Consider the following 17972-nt stretch of genomic DNA (forward strand, 5'->3'; position numbering starts at 1 on the left):
TCTTGGATAGTTGGGCTCAGAAATAACGTGTGTGGAAAGCTCCCTCACTGCCCTCTTCATTCTTTTTTTTTTGACTTGGGCTGCAGCTGCTGACAGCAGACACACTGAGCTATAATTTGGCCGCATTTGGCTCATGTAAATTGTGATAAACAGTGAGCCCATAATATTTATTTTAAAGATTCATTCAGTGAAGGTAAGCATTCCTGACTTGTGTATACATGCTAGTGAATGGAAAGCTGCAGATGTAAAGATCAGTCCTTAATTTCATGCCACACAATTAATACGGCTGCTTGATGCTCTGTTCATCACAGGTGCTGGGGTGTTGGAAGTCTTTGAAGAAGTGTGGAGCTAATAGCCCATATATAATTCGGAAGAAGAAATCTTCAATGGAAGACCCCCGGGGGATAAATGGACAGTCTGTAAGTAAACAGAATGTCAGTCCTAAGGCAAGAGTTATTGCTCTTAAAATCGTAATTACTATTTTTGTTGTAACTTGAGTGTCTGGAAATTCCTCAAAAGCTCTGTCCCAATTTTTAATGATTTTTAAAGTTATGAATTAAGTAGTGTGCTATTTCATCAACCAAACCTAATTTATATCTTCCTTAAAGGTATCAGTTATCAAAAGTAGAGTTCTAGAGTAAAAAGCTAACCTTTAGTATTATTTAATTTTACCAATATGCTTAATGTAATTTTTAGACTTCTATTTTCCTTTGCCTCAGGGAAAGCATGTATTTGTCTCATGAAACTTGAAATTAATGTCTACGTTTGGATTGTTTTGTACATATTTGTTTTGCTGAACACACGTGCCTGTGTGTGTGTGTGTACGTGTGCGCGTGCACGCATTATGTGTGGTAAAAAAATAAAATGTCTGGTAGTTTCACAGTTTGATAAACTCTTGAGTGGGCTTTAAATTGAGGAGAACCTTTGGTTTTATTTTGTTTGTTTATCTTGTGAGCACAAGAGAAAGGGTTCGTAAATTTTCCTCAGGTTCATACTGGGAAGAAAGCAAGCTTCTTTTGGCTCATAAGCAAATATTCCCAGTTAGGGATTATTTTAAAAATAACCTGTGAGTGATTTTGAACTTGAAAACGTCAATCGATTTTAATTTTAAAAAACCTTATTTCAGTAAGTAAAAGGTTATTTTCTTGGAAACTTTCCGTAGCAATATTTGAGGTGGCATTCCGTGACTTTGCCTTTGAAAGTCTCAGATCAGTTATGACGCTTTTTAGTCCTGTGGTTTCATACCTCAGCTTTGTTCACCGTAGAATTATTACAAACCTGAAGTATGATCTTTAGTAATGCTGTTGTGGTTCCTGTAAATGTGTGTTTTACAAGACCTACTGGTTGTTATGTAATAAGCAGTAACAGCTAATGGATTAGGATTTTAATAACAGAGGGTCAAGTGCTATCAAGGTGCTTCTGCAGTCATACTGTATGCAATTACAGAGTGTGTTTTATGGATCTCCTAAATCATCTTGTGAGATAATTCACATAAAGCACTTCGAGATCATTCTGTTCGGTGTAGCTTTCACCCTAAATGGAAAAGTACCCTTACCACGTTTGTTTGTCCTTTTAAACTTGTTATGGGCCTGTGATACTCGGTTTTCTTATTGTATGAAAAATAGTTCTGTAGTGCATATCAAGTAAGTGAAAAATAAATGCAGGAATAACTTACTACTTTCGACTCCTTTTATGTAACTTTGCTCCTTACATCGAGGCAAGTCAAAGTGTTGGTGAATCACTAACAGTTTCAACAAATAAATGCTGCAGGTAACATTTCTTTGGAGATTTTATATTCTGCCAATTCTCATTTGCGACTGAAAGAAATTAACTGACTTGAGACAAATGAAAAACAAATAGGTAAAGAATATAATGATTCAATTTTGTTTGCCTATCCTAACAAAATGGTGTTTATTGGGCTATCTCATTCCATACCATTCAGAGGTGTTTTGTCCCGTGAAGAGTGAAGCAGTTTTATTCTTGAAAGATACTTGGCAGCCTCGGAGGTAGAAAACTAGGGAGTGATGTTTCTCCAGGGCAAACGGTGTGTGGCATTGGAGAAGCAGTTTCCGGGCCATTTGGCCCCTGTCTACTCAACCACGAAGGGCGAGCAGTCTTTCCAAAGGTCCCTGTGTGGGGGGCCTCAGGTGGGCTCCTCCAGGCTCACTTTCTTTGGCTCTCAGGTTTCCCCTTTCCTTCAGAAAGCGGGGAAACAGGCTCAAGATAGGAAAAGGGCCTAGAACTTAGCTGAAAGTAATAAGGTAACTCAGGAAGCTAAAGGATTTTTTAAATTTATTTTTTATTGAAGTATACTTGATTTACAATGTTATGTTAATTTCCACTGTACAGCAAAGTGACTCAGTTACACACATATATACATTCCTTCTTTATATTCTTTTCCATTAGGGTTTATCCCAGGATATTGAATATAGTTCCTTGTGCTATACAGTAGGACTTTATTGTTTATCCATTCTATATGTAATAGTTTGCATCTGCAAACCCCCCAAATTCCCAGTCCATCCCTCCCCACCTCCCTTGGCAACCAGAAGTCTATTTTCTATGTCCGTGAGTCTGCTTCTGTTTTGTAAATAGGTTCGTTTGTGTCATGTTTTAGATTTTGCATATAAATGATATCGTGTGGTATCTGTCTTTCTGTCTTAGTTCACTTAGTGTGATAATCTCTAGGTCCATCCATGTTGCTGTCAGTGGCATTATTTCATTCTTTTTTATGAGCAAGTAGTATTCCAGTGTATGTATGCACCACATCTTCTTTGTGCACTCGTCTGTTGATGGACATTTAGGTTGTTTTCTTGTCTTTGTTATTGTGAGTAGTGCTGCTGTGAACATAGGTGTGCGTGTATCATTTTGAATTATAGTTTTGTCTGAACATATGCCCAGGAGTGAGGCTGCCCAGTCATATGGTAATTCTATTTTTAATTTTCTGGGGAACTTCTATACTGTTTTCCATAGTGGCTCTACCAACTTACATTCCCACCAGCAGCCAAGCAGGGTTCCCCTTTTTCCACACCCTCCCCAGCATTTGTTATTTGTAGACTTTTTAATGATGATCAGTGTGAGGAGATACTACACTATAGTTTTGATTTGCATTTCTCTAATAATTAGCAATGTTGAGCATCTTTTCATGTGTCTAGTGGTTATCTGTATGTCTTTGGGGAAGTGTCTATTTAGGTTTTCTGCCTATTTTTCAACTGGGTTTAATGTTTTGTTGTTGTTGAAGGAAACTAAAGGATTAAAAGAAGACCTGGTACCAGGAATTCCTGTACTTCCAAACGTGAAATGTCCCTTGCTTGTCATGTTCATCTTTCAAAATGTTTTCTTACTGAAAAATCAATGTATTCAGAGTAAATACAAGAGTAAACTGCACCCCCAGTATTTCTAGAATGTAGCCTCTTGACCATAGTGGCACTGTGGAATACATCTTTCATGTGACCAGAGGCCATGGGCAAGAGTGAAGTAGCTTCTTATTTTAATCCTAAGGAGATAACAGTCCTGGAAAAAACATTTAAATCAGAAATCCCACCTTTCTTTTTCTGGAATTTACTGCCTCTGTTTTTTCTGCATCTAGAAAGAAGTAGCTCATGTAATTTTGTAGTTTTTATCAACTGTTCAACTTGCCTCATGAGAACAGAAAGAAGAAGGTGTTTGCAGGGCTTTACATCATATTAGTCCTAATATGGCCGCTCCAGTATCCTCTCTTGAGGGGCCCTGCTGGGATGAGCATAGCCCCCTCTCTCTCCATAGGTCCAAGGTTGGCCTCTTCTAGGTAGGCACCTCTGAACAGACATTAAAGGGCCAAGCTAAGGCTGCATCTTTCAATTTCTTTAGATTATGAGAATTTCTACAAGGATATCACGTCAAGATAAGAAAAGCATGTACTAGCTCTTTTTTAAAAAGTGAATTGAGATATGAATCACTATCTTTTCCTTAGAAGCTGTGAGCTCTGTAGATACCTAAACCTTCTGTCTGATTTAGATAGAATCCTAGCATCATAAAACCTACATTTTAGATTCAGAGTCAGAAGTTGTTGTTTAGTTGCTAAGTCATGTCCAGCTCTTTTGACCCCATAGACTGTAGCCCACCAGACTCCTCTGTCCGTGTGATTTCCTAGCCAAGAATACTGGAGTGGGTTACCATTTCCTTCTCTAAGGGATCTTCCCCACCCAGGGATTAAAGACTTGGTTTTAACTTTTACTAATTGTATGACCTGGGGTGGATCACTAAGCATCAGTCTCTTCAACTAGAAAACAGATGATAATATTTACTTTCTCTTATTTAAAATTGTAATTTTGTAGGTCAGGTGGGATCACATACTTAAAAGGTCTTTGATAATGGAAAAGTACAATATACCTCTAATGCACTTTTATTGTAAATACTGCTAAAAAGATGTGGTTAAAAAGTTATCTGGCTGTCTCCAAGTCCATAATAAAACACTGTAAATGCAACCATTATACCAGTGCCAGGTATTATAAACACCAACACTACATATGTTTGGTTATATTGTTAGCTGTAGAGGGAATCGGGTCTCCTGAGACTCTCAAAGGAACATCTTATTATAAATGGTAGAGTTAATTTACTTTTATTACAAAAATTTCTGATGATAATATTTAAGAGTTCTTTGGAATAATTATATTTTAGGGCTCCATTCTCATAACTATACTTCCTGCGTTTCTTTAAATTATGGTAAATTTGAAATGCTAACAGCAGTTTTTGCTGAGATGCTGGGTTTTGCAAGAAAAACATGAACTAAATATGTATGTACCTTATTCCTACATTTGTACATTCTAAAAAGGAAAAGTAACTTTTAACCAAAATGGAAAACTTAAATATTTATTTCATTAACAGTGAGAAGACACTCTTTAGGAGAGATACGGAAAGTAGTTATACAAGTATATGACATCCATATGAGTCTAATTAGCTGGGAAATTATAAATTAGTCAGGGTTTTATTTATCCAGCTTTATCATGAGTGGGATTTTTAAAGTGAAATTTTTAGATACATTGAAAAATATGGAATTTAGTAGTTTTCAGTTTCTTTTTTAAAATCAGAAACATCTTATTGGAAGCCTGTATTCCCACCAGGCTGCTATAACAGGTACAATAAACCGGGTGACTTAAAACAACAGAAATTTACTATATCTCATAGCTCCAGAGGCTCCAGTCACAAGTCAGGGTATTGGCAGGGTTTTCTTTGAAAGCTTTGGAGGAATATTTCCTTGCTTCTTCTTAGTTTTTGGACATCTGTGACAATCCTTGGCGTTTGAGCTACCGCACTTTGATCTCTACCATATTGTCACAGGGCATTCTCCCCACCTCACCTCTGTCTCTTCTCTTCTTCTTATAAGGACATTAGTTATATTGGATAATGCTATGCTAAGTCTTTTCAGTCATGTCCGACTCTTTTGTGACCCCATGGACTGTAGCCTGCTAGGCTCTTCTGTTCATGGGGATTCCCCGAGCAAGAATCCTGAAGTGGGTGGTGATGCCCTCCTCCAAGGAATCTTCCCTACCCAGCGATTGAACCCACATTTCTTATGTCTCCTGCATTGGCAGGTGGGTTCTTTACCACTAGTGCCACCTGGCAAGCCCAATAGCAACTGTAGTGATCCTTCTTCCAAATAAAGTCACATTCACAGATACCAAGGATTAGGACTTCAGCCTGTCTTTTTGAAGGGGAGACAGTTCAACCCATAACAAAGCCTAATAAGAATGTGAGGCTTCAAACCTTGTCTATTTGCCTATCCATCTCACCTTCCTCCATCTTCACACTTTGAATATTTCTAGTTTATTTGGTTGCAAGTAGTGGAACTTGCCATGAACTAGTTTAAGGAAAGAAAAAAAAGTCTTAAGAACGACGTAGAACAAAAGGAAAACCTTAAGAAAGGAAATTCAAGCAGTTTTCCTTCTGTTTTTCCTCTGCGTATTTTCTTATTTTCTTCAGTCCTCTTTTTCTTTATAACCTGGCTTTTGTACTCCCCTTGTTTAGCGTTGGCTGCCTGCCGACCATGGTTTACATGTTACTTGAACCGTCCACCATGTGGAAAGAGCTCCACTTGGTCCTGCATGAATCATGACTCTGCAGCTCGTGCCCAGGGAAGGGACTGGGCAGACCACCCAATAGCCTTGAGCCTTCAAGAAACCCCCAGGTTGTACCCATGGAGGCACTGGTTTGAAACCACAGTTTTAGTCCCATTTCATCATCTTACTTCCCTGGTGGCTCAGACAGTAAAGCGTCTGCCTGCAATGCGGGAGACACAGGTTTGATCCCTGGATCAGGAAGATCCCCTGGAGAAGGAAATGGCAACCCACTCCAGTACTCTTGCCTAGAAAATTCCATGGACTGAGGAGCCTGGTAGGCTACAGTCCATGGGGTCACAAAGGGTCGGACACTACTGAGCGACTTCACTTTCACTTTCATCATCTTACAGATTTAACCTGTGATGTAGCATTTGCTACAAGCTAATCATTTTGATGGAAATATCTGCTGGTGAATATACACACACACACACACACACACACACACACACACACACATACAAATATATAGGCTTCTGTGTCCATGAGATTCTTCTGGAGAGAAGTAGGGAGTGGATTGCCATTTCCTCCTCCTCATGTAGCTTATGTCTCCTGCATTGGCAGGCAGGTTCTTTACCATTAGCACCAGCTGGGAAGCCTATATAAATATATATATGAAAGTGAAAGTGAAAATTGCTCAGTTGTGTCTGACTCTTTGCTACCCCAATGACTATACAATTCATGGAACTCTTCAGGCCAGAATACTGGAGTGGGTAGTCTTTCCCTTCTCCAGGGGATCTTCCCAACCCAGGGATCAAACCTGGGTCTCCTGCATTGCAGGTGGATTCTTTACCAGCTGAGCCAAAAGGGATGCTGTATATATATATATATATATATATTCTTCTTTCCTGATAACTTAAGTTGTTATAACTCTCAGCTGGATCCCTAATAAGCCAGTTTCTCTTCTCTCCCTTGATCTGACAGAAGCAATGCTTTGCATTTTCAGCCCCAGAGAGTATAGCCTAGAACTGGGGTTAAACGGGCTGTAATGTATGCACGGCAAATAGAAACTAACTTGAAAATGGAAGGCAGTTGGTCAGAGTGAGGGAAACCTTGACTTAGAATCAGAATACCTGGCTTTGAGTCACAGCTAACTAATTATGACACCTTGGAAAAGTTATTTCAACTTCTAAGCCTCAATTTTGTTTTTACAAACAGAGATAAATAAGATCTATATTGCCGGGTCTCTGTGATGAAGAAATAAGATACTATATGCCAAAGCACTTTGTCAACTGCAAAGTGTATATATAGCCACTAGTACCAAGCCCCATGGGCCATCTTTTGGGAAAGGGCAGGACACGTTGAGTCAGACATATCTGCTTCAGCCTTTGCCTTGCACTTGAGCAAGTTTTTACACCTCTCTCAGCCTCAGTTCATCCTCATTTGTAAAGAAGGGATAATAATACATTCTTATATGATTAGAAATAACATATGAAAGCCAGCTAGTGAGCAAGAACACAGTTTTTGGAGCCTGAGTCTCTGGGTGCAGATTTGCGCTACAATGATATTCACTGGCTGCATGATGCAGAGTGCATCTGTGTGCCCTGCAGTCATTTTCCTCATCAGTAGACGGGAATGATGGTAATAACTGATATCACAGGGTGGCTGTGAAGACTGAATGAGGTTATATGTATATTCTTGGCTGGAGAATCCCATGGGTAAAGGAGCCTGCGGGGCTACAGTCCATGGGGTTGCAAAGGAGTAGGACACAACTGAAGCGACTGAACGAGCACGCATGCATATGTGTGAGAATCCTTAGAATCCTGCCTGACATACCGGAAATGCTGTTTTAGCATTTGTTGATGTTACTAGTATTATCTCCACCGTGCCAGGCACACAAGTAGTAAGTGCTTTAAAGAGGCTCATTGTTATTTAATTAAAATGGATTTGACCAGGGGGCTGAGATACTCTCTCTTAATTGAATTGTAATGGTCATGCATTCACAGGATTAAGATGAGCTTGGGTGTCAGACAATGCTGGGGGGAATAAGGCAATGTTTTCCTTTGCCTGGGCAAGGCTTGTTGGGCCCCATGAGAAGAGCCCAGATTGGAATGTGACCTGAGAGTTTGGAAGAGATAGGCTGTCAAAATTCAAATTGGGTACCAAGCTGTATTACCAGTTGGGTATTTGAGGTGAAGAATAAAACCTAGACAGGAAAACTGCCCCAGAGCCAGGACAGTTCAGTTCAGTCGCTCAGTTGTGTCCAACTCTTTGCGACACCATGGACTGCAGCACGCCAGGCTTCCCTGTCCTGGACAGTGACTTGTTTATATATTTCCAGGGCCAAACTTAATGCCAAGCCCTTTACATGCACTCTGTAAACGTTTGCTTATCTGAGCTGATCGGCATCTTGTGTCCTGGAATAGCTCACTTGGTCCCTGTGCATCAAACAAATAGAGTGTGATGAAGATGAAAATTGGTTGTGGCTGATGCTGGAAAGAAAGGAAAGAGGGGTTCTAACCATTAAGACTCACTGCCTCTACCTGCCTCTGACCTGCCCTCTTAACATGCAGGAGGCTGAGAGCTCAGTGACCATGGTGCTCAGAACCGGATGTGTATGAGCAATTATTAATAGCGATGATGGCATTTGCGTTTCTCTTTCCAAGGAAAAGGCACAGACTTTGGGACTTTTTTTTTTTTTTGGAGGTAGGAAGGGCAGTGTAAATACTTAAAAGAAAAATAAAACCACTTTCTGGTTTAGAGGTCTGATGATGAAAAGTCACCACAAGTGTGAGCTAGAATAAGAAATTAATTTATTTTTTTCAATTGTAGTTCATTCAGGTGTACAACAAATGTGATTCCGTTATACAAGTATGTATATATCTATATATTTTTCTTTTGAGTCTATTCCATTAAGTTTATAACAAGATACTGAATATAGTTCCTTGTGCTATGTATTAGGTCCTTGCTGTTTATACATAGTAGTGTGCACCTGTTGCTCCCCTGGTGGTGGTGGTTTAGTCAATAAGTCGTGTCCGACTCTTGCGATTCCATGGACTGTAGCCAGCCAGGCTCCTCTGTCCATGAGATTTTCCAGGCAAGAAGACTGGAGTGGGTTGCTATTTTCTTCTCCAGGGGATCTTCCCGACCCAGGAATCAAACTCCAGTCTCCTGCATTGCAGGCAGATTCTTTCCCAACTGAGCTATAAGGGAAGCCCAGTTACTCCCCTGCTCCCAATTTATCCCTCCCCCACTTACCCTTTGGTAACCATAAGTTTGTTTTCTGTGTCTGTGAGTCTGCTTCTGTTTTGTAAGTAAGTTCATTTGTACTATTTTTTAGATTCCACATTTAAGTGATATCATATAATATTTGTCTTTCTCTGAGAAAGCCATTTTAATGTAGCAAAAATACAATAACCTTTTTATGTAGTGAACCAGACAGTAGATAGTTTAGGCTTTATGACTAGAAGATCTCTGTGGCATGTACTCAGCTCTGTAGCTGTGCTGTGAGAGTATTGACAATACAGGACAGGGCCCCAGGGTGACATTAGTGCCTGCAGATAAATGGAGGGTTCCCACCTTTGTTCTTGTTGGCACTTGAGGTGATTCTACCATTGCAGTCCCATCTCCATCAAGGTTTCTCATTTTATTTCTCTCAGGCTCACTCCATTATCCTGGATTTGACTTATTTCCTGCCTCTGAGCTTCATTTTCTTCATTTATAAAATATTTCTTCATTTGTAAAGAATTGAGAAGATCTCTTCTAGTTCTAATGAAGTGTGATTTCATTTATAACCAGATGACATTGGATAATCAAAGTTAATAAAGTTTATGCATCACAAAGTAAATGTGTGCTTGTTGCCAAGGGGTGGGTAGGATGACCTTCCAGGAAACAGAGCATCTTTGCCAACCCACTAAATGCTCAGTTTGATGATCCGGTTTCATAGTTCCAGGATTGTATCAGAACCCTCATATGACGCATCTTCACATTTTTTAGGTCTCCTAATCATTTCTTTTGGAATCTTTTTCATCCTTCAGTCAATGAATATTGTTACTTGTGGAGCCCACATGGTATCTATATAGTGGCACTGATATTGTGATAAGGGTTCTTTGATGTCCACATTTCTGTACATGTGTATTTTGTTTATATGTAATATCATATCCAAATAGTTCTATGATAACTTTAAAAGATGCTTGGAATACATAAAGAAACACTTGTATACTTTGTGTTCCATTCCTGAATGTGTTTGTAGCAGTTTGAAAATATGTTTATAGTACTCTTCCCTTTAAGACATGGAGTCTGTTAATGATGAACTTCTTGCGATGAATTGCTCTCCTTGGGTATGGTCTGCACTTAGTGACTAACTTCTAATAAGCAGAAGCAAGAGAAGAAATGGTGTGCCACTGTAGATACCAGGTCATGAAAGCTGTTGTGGCTTCCTCCTTGCTCTCTCTTGGATCATTCACTCTGAGGGAAGCCATCTGCCATGATGTGAGGACACTCAAACAGCCTTGTGTAGAGGCCTATGTGCAGGGCTCTGAAGCCTTCTTTCTCTCTCCATGTGAGGGAGCCTTCTTGGAATGAATCCTTCCGGCTCAGTTCAACCTTCAGATGAAGCAGCCCCAGCAGAAAGCTTAAGGTATTAAAACGTCCTCATGAGAGCCCTGATAATCCAGTAACACTTAGATAAACTGCTCCCAGATTTCTGACTCTCTAAAATTGTGTGAGATGATAAATGCATATTAAGATGCTAAGTTTTGGGGTAATTTTGTTACACAGTTATAAATAACTAATACAGTGATCTCATCAACTTATTTTTGCATTAAAATTCTCTCTACTCCAGTATTTATATAAACATTATATAAATTCCCTGGTGGCTCAGATGGTAAAGAATCTGCCTGCAATGCAGGAGACCTGGGTTCAATCCCTGGGTTGGAAAGATCCCCTGGAGAAGGGAATGGCTACCCACTCCACTATTCTTGCCTGGAGAATTCCATGGACAGAGGAACCTGGTGGGCAACAGTCCATGGGGTTGCAGAGTCAGATGCACTTAACACTTTCACACTTTATTTATATAAATATAATTAATAAAACTCTTATTTTTCCTATTGCATTTTATTTGCAACCTTGGTACATTCAGATGTTGATTTATTTATCTGCTCCCCCAAATACAAGTTTTTCTTCTACACATAATAAATGCTTTGAATTGCTCATTAGCATATGTTTTATTCTGTCTTAAATTGTCTCCCCTTACTTACAAATCTGCTTACCTTCTAGACTGTGATTTGTTTGAGGTCAGAGAATATGAGAGAGGCGTAATCACCCTCCCTCTGACATTGAGCCCTCTCTATTTTGCACATTGTAGATGCAAAAACAATGTTTTGGTTGAATGAATGAATGACTACCATTGCCTGGAGAAGAGGTTTTGTAAATGGAAAGAAATCGTCACATGTGGTAGTCTAGCTGTTTTTGCTCCATGTGGGCGCAGGAAACCGACCACCTAAGGGACCAGACCAGAATCAGGCTCAGAGCTTTTCTTGCTCTTTTAGGTTTCATGAGAGTAGAGGTCCACCGAGAGCAAACATCACTGCTATAAAAACTTTTTAACTGAACCTCCATTAATGGAAAATTCCTGACACTTTAGGCAGAGGATGAAGTTAATTCCTACATATGTCCTTTTATGAAAATAGGATTATAGAAGAAAATAGCAACATAGATTCATTTTAACTATGTGAATATAGGAAAGTGTGCGCTAAGTCACTTTAGTCATGTCTGACTCTTTGCGACCATATGGACTGTAGCCCGCCAGGCTCCTCCGTCCATGGGATTCTCCAGGTAAGAATACTGGAGTGTTGTTGCCATTTCCTCCTCCAGGGATTCCTCCCAACCCAGGGATCAAACTTATGTCTCTTATGTCTCCTGCACTGGCGCCACCTGGGAAGCCCATATAGGAAAATAAGTGGGCAAAATAACCTGACAATCAGATACGAAAAATTTCACGTGCTTTTTCCAAATATTATCCATTGAAGAAATCTTTTCCAAAATGGCTCTACTCTGTTAAACTAGATCAATTGATGTCTATATTTCAAATGAATTCCTGGAATTTCTTTGAGAATTCTCCCAAATTCAAACATAACATAAATTGGACTACATCTCTTATTTTTAAACACTTTGATTCCACACTGTGAACATATACCCCCATTTCACATCAGTAAGGCGATAACTGAGCTTGTGTTCTTATTGGTTTGAGTCAGTGGATACCCATGAAAGTACAGGAGAGAGCATGAGCTTGGCAGGCAACTGGAGGCTGGAGTTGGAGTTCTGGCTGGAGTGGGTGCAGATCTCTCTGACCATTTCTAACCAGGGTCTTCATCTCTAGAACAGGGTAATATTTCAGTCTTATGTATTTCAGAATTGCTGAGAGGATCAAAAGAAGAACAGGCATGCCTTTATTAAGCAGTATACATACATTTGTTATATTTTTATCAAAAGACAACAAATATATCTGTTTTCTTCCAGGTAGTAGGTACCTTGTATTTCAAAATGAAAAAAAAAAAAGAGAGAGAGAGAATTAAAATCAGTAATGAAAAAAAAGAAAACCCTTTTTGTTTTTCCTTTTCCTTACAAAAGAAGGAAAGATTGTTGAAAAGGAGCCAAAAAAAAATTTTTTTTTTTTTTTAAATACTACCTGGAAGAGATCATTGCTTCTGGGCTGTGCAAATATTGAAATGGATGGTTGTTTGTTCACTATTTCTTATTTTTACTTACATCCTGTATAAACTAAAATTCCTTTTAGGAATCCTAAAGTGTATGGAAATTTACTTTGATGTCTAGAAATTCTCAAATGCTCTATTGTATCAAACATCATTTGGCAAGGTATATAGTATATGCTCATTTATTTCTTTAATGACGCTGTTGTATTTCTTTCAAAGCATAGCCATCTCAGATGTTTTTCAAGAATAAAATTTTACGCTTTGGGTAACCACATAATAACCTTAATATCAGTCATGTTTTACAAGGAAAAAAAATTAATGCTAGATTATTTATGACTAAAATGACATGTTACTTAAAATTTCATTTCTAATTTCTATTAAAAAACAGAAATAGATTTTCTTGGCATAAGAAACAGTGTCCAAATACACCTTTTACTTTTTTTAATCTTAGTGTTTGCATTAGTGATTTGTCCACCCATGTTTCTCTGAAATATTTTAAAAACATACATTTACCTGACCTCATCTGGTAGGCTAGGAGGGTTAACTTTAAAAACTGGATTCAAAAATATGTTGTGTTCAGGTGTATAAAATTATATGCCCTTAAAAATGTTCATAATTGGTTAGTTATGCCTGCATTGAGGGCTTCCCAGGTGGCACCAGTAGTAAAGAACCTGCCTGCCAATGCAGGAGACATAAGAGACTCAGGTTTGATCCCTGGGTTGGAAAGATCTCCTGGAGGAGGAAATGGCAACCCACTTCAGTATTCCTGTCTAGAGAATCCCATGGACAGAGGAGCCTGGCAGGCTACAGTCTATAGGGTTGCAAAGAGTCGGACGTGAATGAAGCGACTTAGCACCCACGCGTGCCTGCATTTAACCACTTGTGTTTTTGAAATAGGAAACTGTTGGTGGCAAAAAGCTGACTTTCACTAAAGTTCAGTTGTTTAAAAAGTTCACATGAGACATTAGAATTAGTGGTTTGCTCAGATTCCATATTGTTTGGAAAAAAAATAGATCATCATTTACTATGGACTAGCAAAATCATATCTATATTTTAACTTAATCAATTTTGTCTCTTAAAAAATGGTGATTCTTCTGTTTACCCTATAATAGCCTTTTTAAAATATGGTGATTGATTTCAGTCAAAATGGATACACCTTTCTCCCCATCCTATTCCTTCACCATCTTAGGACCACCCCAATCATTCTCATTTATATATTTTAAATTCAAACTGTGAGTCCGGCTGCCCCCTTAAAACAATAGAGCCAACAAAGATTTTCAAATTTTTCAAAGTGTGATCTATTTGTGATATTGACATGTGTGTGTGCTCAGTCATGTTCTACTCTTTGCAAACCCATGGCCTTGTAGCCTACCAGTCTCCTCTGTCCTTGGATTCTCCAGGCAAGAATACTAGAATGGATTGCCATTTCCTGCTTGAGGGGATCTTCCCAACCCAGGGATCAAACCCAGTCTCCTGTAGAGTCTTATTGAATGGGGATCCTAATTTACAGGACCATCAGCAATGGCAGCCAGGAGAGTACTGGGCTAATTCACATGTGCCATGAGCCTGTGTCGTTACCTGGAGCATTAGAGTCCTCTGAAGACTGTCTTCGCTTCTTGGAACAAAAGCAATAGGCTGCAATTTTAACTGAAGTTAGTGGCTTTTACCTGTCCTGCCAGTAAGTGTTCAATAGATTTTGCTATTACTTTGGAAGACCAGCCTCAAAAATCTTACAATGTTCTCACCAACCTTAAAAAATGACAAGATAGTATAATATGAAGGGTATTTGGAAAAAATGAAATTTATGATCCTATAATTTGGTGAAAAGTTTTAAGATGATAAATGTATTCTGCTGAAAAAAACACCCCAAATATTGCATATTAAATTGAGATACTGTTCCAAGTCCTTTTAAGTTTTTGCCCAAAAAGTTGTTTGCATCAGTAGCTAAGTTCTCTATTCATTGTAATTTTTGAGCCATTGAACCAATCATAGTGCTTAAACACTATGTATGTGCGTGTGTACTCAGTGGCTTCTGTCATGTCCAACTCTCTGCGACCCCATGGACTGTAGTCTGCCAGATTCTTCTGTTCATAGGATTCTCCAGGCAAAAGCACTGGAGTAGGTTGCCATGTCCTCTCCTCTAAGAGATCTTCCTGACCCAGGGATTGAACCCATGCCTGTTGTGTCTCCTGCACTGCAGGCAGATTCTTTACCGTTCACTACAAGTTACAGGGAAAGATGAAATGAACTGATTTTCTTATGAGGTGTCAGCTCTAGATCCTTGGAAATGTGCAGTGCCTGATTATTACTAAAAAGAATGTGTAACATTTATTAGGCACTTACTATGTAGCCTGGCTGTTCTAAGCGCTTTTGACATATAGCCTTAGCTCATTACTACTTGGTGATAATCTGTTGAAGACTCTTGCATGGGAACAAGGTGGAACTGAATTACCTCTAAAATCCCTTTCACCACTGAGATTTAGTGAATCCATGATTTATTACCTAGTGCTTAATGAAATAGGAAGTAGAGCTATAAGGATCAAGGTGATTTTTCCATATTCAAGAAGGCAAAATGCATAATGCTGTCTGTGTTCCTTTGGGGTTAGTGTATAATTTTGAAGAAAATGTGCTATATTTTTCCAGAAAGGTTCACACAAAGCACATACAGATTAGAAATACTCGTACTATTTCGTGCTAGTTTTCAAGCCCTCCGTGAGTCCCAAAATATAGTAATAAATTCCTTTATTTTTTTATAATATCTAACAAAATTATGTATTATGTACTATGATTGTACTATATACTATGTACTACGATTAAGCAGTATAAGCTTTAGCTGGTTATAAATTAACTCAGAGTAATAAACTTGTTCCTTTCCTTTTTTCTTTCATTTTTAACAGAAGTTCAGGTTAGTGGTTACAAATTTGACCTCAAAACGTGAAATCTAACTAATAACTTGTGAATAAGTAATAAAAACCTTTGAAAATATATGCAGCCTTGAGAGAAAAGTGTAACAGGGCTATGTTATGAAATGTTTAGAAAACACAAGCAATTTTCCTCACTTTTCTTTGCATTTAGGGTAAAAATAAGTGTATTTAGAGTTTTACGGTTTAAAAAAGTGTGTTGAGATTGCATTTCCCCCTTCTAAGTTTTACAGAGGTAAAGGAATTCTACAATGATTTCTCCAGTTAATAAAAGCCTGCTTTTCCATGCGTTCTACTTTTATAAATTTCTGCAGGGAATCTACAGATGAATCTTCGTCTTGCTTTGAACAGTCTTTTAACTTTTCTTATTTCTTTAGAAATACATGAGTTGCTTTCCAAGTATAGTTCCAAATCTAAAAAAGCCTAGTCTGTGAGTATTTTCAGTTAATTAGAATACAGTGCACAAATATGATCATCTTATCAGCCTTAATTCCATGTTCCTGAAATGTGATATTGAGCACCGATTAGGGATATGACTGAAGACCTCATATTTAGCCATTTTTGTAGTTTTTTAATCTCATTATTTGTTGATGCTGTTTCCATCTATTATTAATCATACTATATATATATATTTTTTTTCTTCTTCTTCTTCTTCAACTCCAAGTAATGCTGGCTTGTGTGTGTGTTAGTCACTCAGCCGTGTCTGACTCTTTGCAACCCCATGGGCTCCTCTGTCCATGGAATTCTCCAGGCGAGAATACTGGAGTGGGTTGCCATTCCCTTTTCTAAATGCCGGCTTGAGTTTAAAAAAAAAGAGAGAGATTTTTTAAATAGAGGGGACTCATATAGGATTGGAGGGGTATTTAAATATGTCCAGTCTCATGATAAATATTTTTTAGGAACTTTTGCCAGTGTGGTTATATGTTGAGATTCACGGAGCTTTAGGGAACCAGAACATAATTGCAACTAACTACAGAGACAACTAACTGTAACTCCTTATGTAAATTTTAGAACGACATGTATTTTTAAAATGAATTTCTTAAAAAATTCTTGAAAATACCACATTTGAGGTTCATTTATCTCACGTGCATGTAAGAAAAAAATGTATAAATGATGTTCCCAACTTCAGTCTTTATTTCTAATCTTCATTACCTCTTTGACAGAATTAGCACCAATTGACTAGGAGCTGGGTTTAGCTCACTCAAGCTGAACTCTGGCCTGGGGGTGTGGAGGTGGCGAAAAGGAGCTTTTCTTCATCTCTTTCTCTGAGGTGTGGTTCTGTTTACTTTGGAAAGAAAAGATACAAGTATCTCCTGAAGTGGATTAGACATGGCAAGACAAGATGATACATTTGCACTATAAACTCTCAAGCAGCTGTGAGAAGGCCTTCTGTGTGAAATTTCTTACCTTCTTAAAAATCTTGATAGAGTTGTAGCTAAGCTCTTAACAGTCAAAAACAAACTGCCAATGAAGTTTATTTTCTTTTTTGCTGAGTTTTCTGGACCATTGTTCCGCTTGAGGGGCCCTGTTTGTTAGTTTTGGCTCGGGGACTTCTCTTCCTTCAGGGTAAGCTCTCCTTAGGCACTTGTACAAGTCGGTACTCAGGGGCTGCTCACAGTTTATTCACAGCCCCGGCTAAAGCATAATTCAACTGCATGACTTCCTGTCTCAGAGGAGGGGGTGGCCGACAAGGGGCTTTGTATCAGTAATATAAAAATATAATGGATTTTGTGGAAAACTGGGACATTTTTGTTTGTTCTCATAAAAGATTCCTGCTGGAAGTTTTATTTTAAAGTTAGCTTTTAGCTTTTTTTTTGCTGTGACTTACATGGATCCTGATCTGATTTTCTGCTTTCACGGCCTTTTTTGAAAAAAATCTAAAATATTTAATTCAACATTAGCTGTGCCTACAAGCTACATAGCAGAATAAAATCACATTACAAACATTGTAGTATTAGATTTTATCACCATTTATTTCTTCTAGCCTGTCCAGGGATTTCTTCATGTTCAGTAGAACTAATTTGCAGTCAGACACTGAGGTCTTCTAGAAGGCCAGCAGGCTCCAGAAATTAATTTATCCAAATAACCGATCCCTCCTAGGCCAACCATAGAGGGACACCAGAATGGCCTAAGCAGGCAGAGCCTCCTTTTGAAGTCTGGAATGTTTTGACTGACTTGAAACAGGCTGCTGGAATGAAAGGATAATTTTCAATGACCCAGGGGATTTTTTTTGCCATTTTCAAATATTAGGTAAAACAAAGAGAAATTGCCTGCTCTAATTTAGAAAGACTTAGTAATCAGGAAGG

At 38.5% G+C, this 17972-nt stretch overlaps 1 protein-coding gene across 5 annotated transcripts in view; it reads left to right on the forward strand.

Moving 5' to 3' along the window:
* Positions 1-377: 377 nt before the first annotated feature.
* The window catches only part of EYA1 (EYA transcriptional coactivator and phosphatase 1), a 361166-nt gene continuing 343571 nt past the window's right edge, over positions 378-17972 (forward strand). For 4 of the 5 annotated variants that reach the window (XM_010846960.1, XM_010846962.1, XM_010846961.1 and 1 more), the window contains exon 1: positions 378-419. In XM_010846960.1, the coding sequence (XP_010845262.1) occupies positions 387-419 (33 nt within the window). In that variant the 5' untranslated portion in view covers positions 378-386. The remainder of the gene's footprint in view (positions 420-17972) is intronic. The other variant, XM_010846966.1, reaches the window with a different exon arrangement.

Source organism: Bison bison, unplaced genomic scaffold (genome assembly GCF_000754665.1).
Source record: "Bison bison bison isolate TAMUID 2011002044 unplaced genomic scaffold, Bison_UMD1.0 scf7180017864241, whole genome shotgun sequence".
NCBI classification, from domain to species: Eukaryota; Metazoa; Chordata; class Mammalia; order Artiodactyla; family Bovidae; genus Bison; species Bison bison.